At 33.8% G+C, this 9,774-nt stretch overlaps 1 protein-coding gene and 1 long non-coding RNA gene across 4 annotated transcripts; one reads left to right on the forward strand and one right to left on the reverse strand.

Annotated features, from left to right (window-relative positions):
- Positions 1–514: 514 nt before the first annotated feature.
- LOC145071352 (uncharacterized) lies at positions 515–2,238 on the reverse strand. 3 transcript variants are annotated; one of them, XR_013690413.1, is made up of 4 exons: positions 2,036–2,238; positions 1,316–1,751; positions 1,162–1,230; positions 515–903 (listed from the first exon to the last, which is right to left on the reverse strand). It is a non-coding gene; the product is annotated as an uncharacterized LOC145071352 (long non-coding RNA). The 3 variants fall into 3 exon arrangements; XR_013690417.1 differs by having other exon boundaries at positions 515–1,069; XR_013690412.1 differs by having other exon boundaries at positions 515–1,230.
- A 734-nt stretch (positions 2,239–2,972) lies between these two features.
- On the forward strand, positions 2,973–8,986 carry KOB1 (elongation defective 1 protein / ELD1 protein). The gene is made up of 11 exons (XM_079037339.1): positions 2,973–3,430; positions 3,757–3,906; positions 4,011–4,063; positions 4,286–4,394; positions 4,512–4,646; positions 6,031–6,075; positions 6,186–6,373; positions 6,473–6,614; positions 8,142–8,188; positions 8,285–8,372; positions 8,479–8,986. Exons 1-11 carry the CDS (start codon positions 3,092–3,094, stop codon positions 8,767–8,769), a joined length of 1,587 nt encoding a protein of 528 aa, XP_078893465.1. The 5' UTR covers positions 2,973–3,091; the 3' UTR covers positions 8,770–8,986.
- Positions 8,987–9,774: the final 788 nt, after the last annotated feature.

Below are 9,774 nucleotides of genomic sequence, written 5' to 3' on the forward strand. Positions count from 1 at the left end.
ATTTGAACATTATACTTTGAAAATTTTACATAACTACCTTTTGCTATAACTTGTGGATTGTTTAAGGTATAATGTTATAACAGAAAATTAAATGAAAGTATCATACTATCATAAACAAATTTATAAAAGTACATTGTTATTTCTTGTGTTTTTAGCCTTGTATTTATTTATTTTTTAGCATGTTATATAAGAAATTTTCATTTCATCTACAATTATATAAAATATTTTTATGTTTTTTGAAGTTATAGGACATCAACATGGACTCCGGTCTAAATGATAAGCACTAATTTACATGGTTTAGTTGTTCATTTACAACTGGATCTTGAGTATGATTTGCATTTTTAACAGAGAATCTTGTAATCATATCATCAAAATCCATCTATTTATATATATTTTTAAATATATGTTCACATGGATTTTTGCTGCACCTTAATCAGCCATGATATCATAGGGCTAGAAAAATATACCTCTGCCATTCAGTAACATGGAGGGTAAAACGGGCATATATGCACAACTTATTTTATGATATTAACCCTTGGTATTATAGTTAAAATATAGTTATTAGTAAGGATACTCAAAGTCCAGCCAAGTTCCCTTAAACTGTTAACATTGAATTGTTGGTCAATTGAAGTAACCAAAAGAAGAATGCAAATAGTTATAACAACAATTTGGTGCTAGGAATTATGGCCATGCAGTTGATGGAAATCTGGACCAAAATACCCCGGTCAAAGGATCTGTGGTATCATCGCACCTGTTTACCGCTTTGCTGAATTGAGGGTGTGGTAGAGTGTGTGGATGCTCTATATTTGGATATTCCTATCTATAGGTCTTCTCCCCTTGGATTGATGAATCTGCCCCTGCTCAAAGCCTCCCCTGATATGGACTTTTCATCATAGATTTTCACTGTAGATGTTAAAAATCATTGTTGCTGTTGTGCTTTGGAAAAATATATTGCCATTACCGTATTTAGATCTTACTGTATGATGGTTAAAGATATTTACAACATATTTATAAAAAAAATATTATACATACTTGGCATGTGGCAAAATTATCTTTACAGATCTGGAGACTACACAAGTCATAACACAAAGAAAGATATGCACGGGTTAACTTCTATATGATTTAAATATAATATTACAATTTACAAAACAACTGCATTACCTTTCACGTAGAGATAAATTCATCCCAGTTGCTACACCTGATGCAGTTTCTTCTATTTTTGAGTTAGCCCTGAGATGCAAACAAAGTGGCGATAAATAAGACATTAATCATGAAGACATGAGAACATACTATTTATAATATGGTTTTAATATACTTTTCTCCAATCTGTTTTAATATACTTTTCTCCAACTTGATGCTTCTTGAGCTGCTAATGCTTTCTTGCTAACGATATGATATATATTTGTCAAAATAGTTTGAAATGCTTTCTCAACATTATGTGCTTCAAGTGCTGATGTTTCAAGAAATGAAAGCCCTTCTTTTTCAGTGAGAGTTTGGCCATCTTGTTCAGCCACTGGTCGGAAATGATTTAGATTAGACTTGTTTCTGGCCATCATTATCATAATGTTGGAGTCTGTATGGTCTCTTAACTCACGCAACCATCTTTGAATGTTATCAAACGTTTGGCTCTAGGTTATGTCATACAACAGAAGAGCTCCAACTGCACCTATGTAGTATGCACCCGTTGTGGCTCTGTACCTTTCTTGCCCTACTGTGTCCCAAATTTGCGCCTTTACCGTCTTTCCATCAACCTGTTTTCATGTCATTTAGTCAAATCTTAGTGAAAAATAAACCCATAACACCCCTACACATTCTATCAAACACTTGGTGTGCCAAATTGGATTGGACACTTTAGATACTTGACATGGATTATCAGATAGGAGTAATTCCTAATTTGTCGATATATTAGCAGAAACTGTTCATTAGATCGTAGGTTTTTTAAGTTCAAAAGAGAAATCAACAGGAAAAAGAAGGAAATTCAGACTTGAAGAGTTCTAGTAGTAAACTCAACTCCAATCCAATTTAGCAAACTAACCTGAAGAAGATGAAGTCTTCGAGCCTATAAGAAGAAGAATACACCGATTAACCTGAAGTATGAAGCAATAATTATCTTAAAGTTGATACAAAAACAAATAAACTGAGTAAAATGAGAAAGATGTGCCGATGGTGAAAGCGAAGAGCGTAATTGATGGTACCAGAAGATGTATGTGGCTAGAAAAAAGATGGATGTGAATAATTTTCGAGATTTAGGGATATTTTTAGGATTTCAAAATTTGAATCCAAAATCTAATTTAGGAAGTAACAATAGGGGGGTGTTTGAGGTATCTTTTCAGGGAGTAAAATGATTTTTGGGAAAAGCTCCTAAAAGCCAGGTTTCCCTGATTTTTCCAAAAAGTTAGTTTTCCTTCTATAAAAAATCCAAAAGAAGCTTTTAAGGAATTTTTACCAAACATCTTTTCTCTGTTATCTTTTCCCAAAAGTACTTTTACCCTCTCAAAAGATATTCCAAACACCCCCTAGATATGCCAGATTAGGGGAGAAGAACGCATAAAGGTTATTTTCGGAACTTCACATAGAAACTTTCGGCGGGAAAATTCGACTGAGAGGGGCTAATAGAATGTCACCGGGCAAAATTGCTCTTATTTATTAGATTAGGGGATAAAAAAATAATTATTTTGATAAGTATTTTTTTATATGTCCAATTTTATTGCAACGGTTGTCATTAGTTTTTTATTTTATGTTTTCTTATTAATTCAAGTTCGTCGGTAGTGATTGAATTGCCGGACCTAAATTTGACCTAATTTAGAAAAGAAAAACTACGGTGCTTCAAAGTTTAAACCGTTAAAACGAGACCGAAACGTTGATTATTTGATTAAGATGGGGCTTGAGGATCCGACTAAGATCCGGCCCAATTTGTTTTTTATTTCATTTTTTATATTTTTTAATAAATAAATTACCCATTTTAGTCGGTTTCTGATTCAACAAGAGAAGTGTGATCTTTGTGGAAATGAGTCTTCACACCAAACAGGGGGTTTCCATTTTCACCAGCTGATCTACTCTCTCTTTCATACAGAGAGGGAGTAAGTAATCAATGGCAGGTCCCAAACCATCGCAAACTACCTCCTCCAACCACCATTCCTTTGCTTCCAAGTTAATTCTCCTCCTCACCCTCCTCCCAATCACCCTCGCAGCTTTCGCTTTCGCCCTCCAATGGCGCGGCGGAGGTGTTGTAGACGTCGACGATCCCATCTCTAATTGGTCACCCCAACATAACTCCCATATATTCCCAGGCATGGACTCATCTCCGCTCGCCACCGCCGTCGACCACCACTCCTCCTCCGATTGCCTCTCCCTGGGACAATCCTCTTCTCCGGCTTTTCCTTACTATAATGATTGGAAGTTCCAATTTCAATCCGATCTTAAACCTAAGGTATAATTTTTTGCTATGTTTGTGTTGGATTTTGCTTTTTTGGTAGAAGAGGTGCTTTAGCTTTTGGATTTTGAGTGTAAGTGAAGTGAGTGCCTTTCAACTTAATGGATCTGACATTATGATTTCAGAAAAGACGGTGCTAAATAGATAGAACTTGAAAATAAGTAGAAAAGATGAGAACAATGGTGGTGTTTGGTGTCTTTATTCCCCAGTTTCTAGCTTCAAGTATTTGCATTTGATTTCTTTTCTGCATCACTAGTAAATGATTCCTCTTCTCATCAGCATGATTAGCTGAATTCGTCTAACATTATTTTCTCTGTGTTCAGATATGTATTACAACTAGTACATCTGCTGGCTTAGAGCAGATTTTGCCATGGATGTTCTATCATAAAGTACTTGGGGTTGGAACCTTCTTTCTGTTTGTTGAAGGGAAAGCTGCCTCTCCTAGTGTATCAAAAGTTCTTGAATCTATTCCTGTAAGTTTCAATTCTGAGATTTCTTTTCTAGCAAAATCTTTTACTGGATTTAAAATATAATTCTCTTAATGTGAAATGTGAAATGAAAGCTTGTGTTTGTTTAGGGAGTCAAAGTCATATACAGAACAAAAGACTTAGAAGAGAAACAAGCTAACAGGTTGGTGTGCCATATATTCATCATTCCTAAAGTTACCCAATTGTTTGAAAGAGCTTGATGAGTTATTAATAATGCTAGATATAGCTACATACATTCATTTATTTGCTTATAATAGTTTCTTTCACTTTTCCTATTACAACATTGTACTTATTCCTTGCATTTATCCCTTGTTTTTATTTTTATATAACATTCAAATTTTCTATTTTCCTTTGTCATCAAAAGTCGTATATGGAACGAGACATGGCTATCAAGTTTCTTCTACAAACCATGTAATTATGAGTTATTTGTGAAGCAATCACTCAACATGGAGATGGCTATTGTCATGGCAAGGGTGCGTATCATTTTCATTATCATAAAAACTCAATTCTAAAAACTCAATTCAAAAGTCATTCTTTTATGTTATCCATTTGTTATTTAGTGATGACTCAATTGTTTGTGAAATTGGTAGAATGCAGGCATGGATTGGATACTTCATCTTGACACAGATGAATTGATGCATCCAGCTGGCGCTGGGGAGTATTCTTTAAGGAAGTTGCTTCGTGATATTCCACGGGATGTGGATATGGTTGTCTTTCCAAACTATGTAAGTTTAACATTGGAATTGGAATTCAAGATTCCATTCCATTCGAATCCTTCAAATTCCATGATTGAAGGAACATATATTATAGAATCCCACTTTCATTTCTTTCTATTACAACAATGCATTTTCAGTTTTTTCTTATTAATTGGAAAATCTACACAATTATAGCATTCCACTTTTAGTTAGTTTTCTCTTATCAGGGTATTGTATTTTTGAAAAAGGTATCTAGTTATATTATATTAGTGGAGATTAATTTCAGGTGATCCGGGTTTGGGTCCGTCGGGTCCGGGTAAACCGGGTCTAAAAACCGGAACCGATGTTTGGAACCGGAACCACTTTTAGGGCCAGAACCGGTTTTTGTGAAATGTTTAAAAGATACATATCTCATCCGTTTCAACTCCGATTGACATGCGGTTTTTTCCAACATGTAGTTTAGAGTTTGTACATGATTTTAGACTATAAATTTGCCATTTTTAGTATTATATTCATTGACTTACAGTCCTCCAAAGTCGAGATATCAAAGATAGAAGTTTTTAGTTTTTCAGTTTTTTTGTATTCGGTGAAAGTTTTAAAACATGCATATCTAATTCGTTTGAAGTCGGATTCACATGTGGTTTTTTCCAACTTGGAGTGTACAGTTTGTATATGAGTTTAGACTATAATTTTGTCATTTTTGGTTTAACATTCAATGATTTACAGCCCTCCGATGTCGGGATATCAAAACTGAAAATTTTCAACTTTTCAGCTATTCGTTTTTGTACTTTGTATTATGTGAAAATGTTAACACATGAAAATATCATTTGTTTAAAGTCAAATTGACATGTGGTTATTTCCAAAGTGTATTTTAGAATTTGTACATGATTTTAGACTATAATTTTGTTAATTTTTGTTTGATATTCAGTGAGTTACAGTCGCTCAAAGTCGGGATATCAATATGAAAATTTTCAAAGTTCAACCCACTAAGTAGTAAGTAATTACCAAAAAATTTCGGTTTTTCCGGGTTTTCCGGTTCTAAACATACTTTATCCAGTTCCAACCTACCCACTTTGATGTTTCCGGGTTTTCCGGTTCTAGACCCACTTTACCCGGAACCGAACCGGAACCGGTTCCTATATACCGGTTCTACAAAATCCCGTTAACTGGTTCCGGGTTTTCCGGGTCCGGGTCCGGGTCCATCCGGTCCGGGTTTGGACCCACTTTCATCCTTACTTAATGGGGAAAACATCTTTTTCCTGACTTTCTCAATTAAGTTGTTTTTTTGGCCAATTTTAGCTTCCAATTTTCATTTCCAAATATAATAGTTTGATATTCTATTCTCTTATACATCAATATCTAACATTGTGAATATTCATATTAAAAGACTTGAAATATTACGTTTTCTTTACAGGAAAGTAGTGTAGAGCGTGATGACATTAAGGATCCTTTTATAGAGGTTACATATTTCTTTCTTTCCTAACTTTTTACAAATTTGCCCTTGTTTATCATTTATACTTTCAAAGATTCGACTTAAGTGAATCCTTATTTATTGTTTTATTTGATTAGATATCAATGTTTAAAAGGAACTATGATCATCTTCCAAAAGATACATATTTTGGGATGTATAAAGAATCAACTCGAGGGAATCCAAATTACTTTTTAACTTATGGAAATGGGAAATCAGTTGCTCGTGTTCAAGATCATCTACGCCCTAATGGTGCTCATAGATGGCATAATTACATGAAAACTCCAAAGTACTTTCTTATCTCTTTTCCTTTTACAAAAAAGACGTAAATACCCTCCGGTATGAATAAACAGATTAATGTATTGAAATGGTTTTTAAATTTTTAAAGGGAGATAAAACTTGAAGAGGCTGCTGTTCTACACTACACGTATGCCAAATTCTCTGATTTGACTTCAAGAAGAGATAGATGTGGTTGTAAGCCTACTAAAGATGATGTCAAAAGATGCTTTATGTTGGAATTCGATAGAGCTGTAAGTTCATTTAATCATTTATTTATGAGTAAATTACACGAATGGTCCCTATGGTTTAGGGTAATTTACGCGTTTGGTTCCTAAATTGTTTTTTTAACTCGGAAGGTCCTTAATGTTTGTTTTTGTTACGCGCTTGGTCCTTGTCTTACCTAAAAAACCTATTTTTCCCTTGATTTTTTAATTTATTTAAATAAATACACCCCCAACCCCACCCCCTCACCTTACCATACCTACCCTACTATTTTTCTCTATTTAAATAAGTCTTTTTAAGTAAGATAGAGACCAAACGGGTAACAAAAACAAACAGTAGGGACCAAGCGCGTAACAAAAACAAAGAATAGGGACCTTCCGAGTTAAAAAAATAAGTTAGGGACCAAACGTGCAAATTACCTCAAACCATAGGGACCATTCGTGTAATTTACTCTTTATTTATTACATTATTGTTGTCATTTTTTTTATTAAGACATTATAATTTCAATAATCAATCCAATTATAGCATTAAAAATTGATTTCTGTTTGTTTTATGTTGATAAAATTGGCTAGAATTTTTTCAAAGTATAATATTGTAAAAGGAGAAAATGGAAGTAGGATGATGTAAGTATTATCTAGGGTTAATTTCATAAAAGACCTTATATTTTGGAGTAAATTACACGAATGGTCCTTATGGTTCCTCCTGTTTGTTTTTGTTGTGTGTTTGGTCCCTGTCTTACTCTTACCTAAAAAGACTATTTTGCCTTTGATTTATTTATTTATTTAAATAAACACACCCCCAACCTCACCTTACCTTACCTTCTCTAGCCCACCTTATTTAAATAAATTAAAAAATCAAGGGCAAAATAGTCTTTTTAGGTAAGACAAGGACTAAACGCGCAACAAAAACAAACAGTAGGGACCTTCTAAGTTAAAAAAATAAGTTAGGGGCCAAACATGCAAATTACCCCAAACCATAGGGACCATTCGTGTAATTTACTCTATATTTTGTGTTTTTCCCCTGTTTAAACCTCAAATTTATTTTTTACCTGAAAAAGACCTTGTATTTCTTTCTTTTTTTCTTTTTTTTTTTTTTTTTTTCGATCTGGACCTTTTTAGTCGATTTTTTTCCAAAAAAAAGAGTTTTATGCAGAAAAGTCATATTATTTTTTTCATAAAGTCCTAAATGTTTTTTTTAGTAGAAAAGTCACATTATTTTAGGAAAACCACATAATCTGTCATTTCCTGTTAAAATAAAAAAAACGAATTTTTTGTTAATTTGGGCATAATGTTAATAATCAGGACTTTTTTGTTAAAAATTGTTAGGACTTGGAGTTTTCTACATAAAACCCAAATAAAATTATAAATTATGAGGATTTTTTCGAGAAAAGCTACAAAAGTGAGGGTTTGTTTGGAAGCAATTAGAACGTTGAGGGTTTTTATTTCGGAAAAGAAAAAAGACAAAGTTGATGGTTTTTTCGGAAAAATGAAAAACTACAAGGTCTTATTTAGGCAAAACCGTATTATCTATTGATTTATTATTGGGTTTTGTTTCAGGCATTCATAGTTGCTTCAACTGCAACCGAAGAAGAAAAGCTCAACTGGTAAACTATAAAAAGCCTCTTAACATTTTTTTAGAATTTTTATCAAACAAATTAATAAAAGTAAATTTCTATTTTATACAATTCCTTTTATTACAGGTATCGTGAACACGTGGTGTGGACTGATAAAACAATAAACTTAAAACTATTACGAAAAGGCATTTTAACTCGCATATACGCCCCATCAGTAAGAATGTTATTACAACATCTACTTTCATTTGCTAAAAAAAAGTGGGTCCCATTTGAAATAAGTTGTTAACACTCTTATTGTGTGCTCTTTAATTCTACCACAGGTTATCATCGAGGGTTTAAAGGAATCGGGTGTGTTTACTTCTATAATTGCTAAAGCTCCCACAACTCTCTCAAGAGACAAGTTCTTAGCTTCCATTGAAAGTAGCAACTCTTCGAGGGACAGTGGGGCCCACTCACAGCCTCCAAGAAAGATCGGCCGAGTCACAGAGCATAATTCCCAAGCAGCCGTCAGAAAAATGTTGGAAGCCGCACAATTTCATGAAGCGGCGGTGCCGCCACTTTCTCCGCCCGGCCCCACCACTCAGAACAACCACATAGTCGAGGCCAGATAATGTGTCTGCTGTTCTTGTACTGTGTTTGACATGCATTGGACTGGACTGATATATAGCATGTTGGTGATTGTTAAGAGATGAAGTTGTTTGAGTTCTGTATAGATAGATGTATTTAATGTGTTGAGTAGAATAACTTTGATTAATACCTATTAAATCGTTCTTGGTTAATCCTGGTGTAACTTTTATGGGTTTGTATTAAGTTGGTTTTTAGGCTTGATTTTAATGTAAATCTAGACGTAAATCCAAGAATGTGTTGTATTTCACTTGTTTTTAATCAGAAAGAAGAGTAATATTGAGAAGCCTTGCGCAAAAGTTCTCCGACAACCCGACTGAATCCAAGTAGTTTGACTTTAATTTGTTTTGCTAAATCATAAAGTAACTTTAATAATGTTAAATATTTCATTTGTTACAATTTATAGTTTACAAAATGAAATTTGAATATCAAATATAGTTCAAGTCATACTTTTTAAGCACGATTGGTGATGGGTACTATATGCTATTGTGTGTTTTTCCATGAGAGAGGTTTGGCTTAACATGCGTCGTAAGGAACGGGTCACTAATTGGCATCATCTTATATGCTTCTCTCAAAAGATCTACCAACATGTGTTCATATTATGATGAAAATCGCCTCAAAAACACGATAAACTCCGTTTATTGACAAAATCTCAATTATTGTTTCTATAACTTGTGCCATAATTCCCACAACCATCTCTTTTTTAGTTTCCTTGCCCTATAGAAAGCCGCTAAAGGTAAAACGATGTGCTCTATCATTTATCTTCTTTTTTTATGAACTGAAATTCGTAGTTGTATGAAAATTTTCTTTCTCTTTGTCAACCCATGCTTTCACTCGGGCCAATTACTCACAAATATGCCAAGATGCATACTCTATAATGTCAACATTATGTTAGGTCCTTTTATCCAACTCCCAGTGACTTCAATTTATTTATTCGTGTTAACTATCCACTTTTGATTGTCTTTATTGGATCCTAGCTTGTCCCCCTCTTG

The sequence above is a fragment of the Lactuca serriola genome, chromosome 1, assembly GCF_051521515.1.
Source record: "Lactuca serriola cultivar US96UC23 chromosome 1, Lser_US96UC23_V15, whole genome shotgun sequence".
Taxonomy (NCBI): Eukaryota; Viridiplantae; Streptophyta; class Magnoliopsida; order Asterales; family Asteraceae; genus Lactuca; species Lactuca serriola.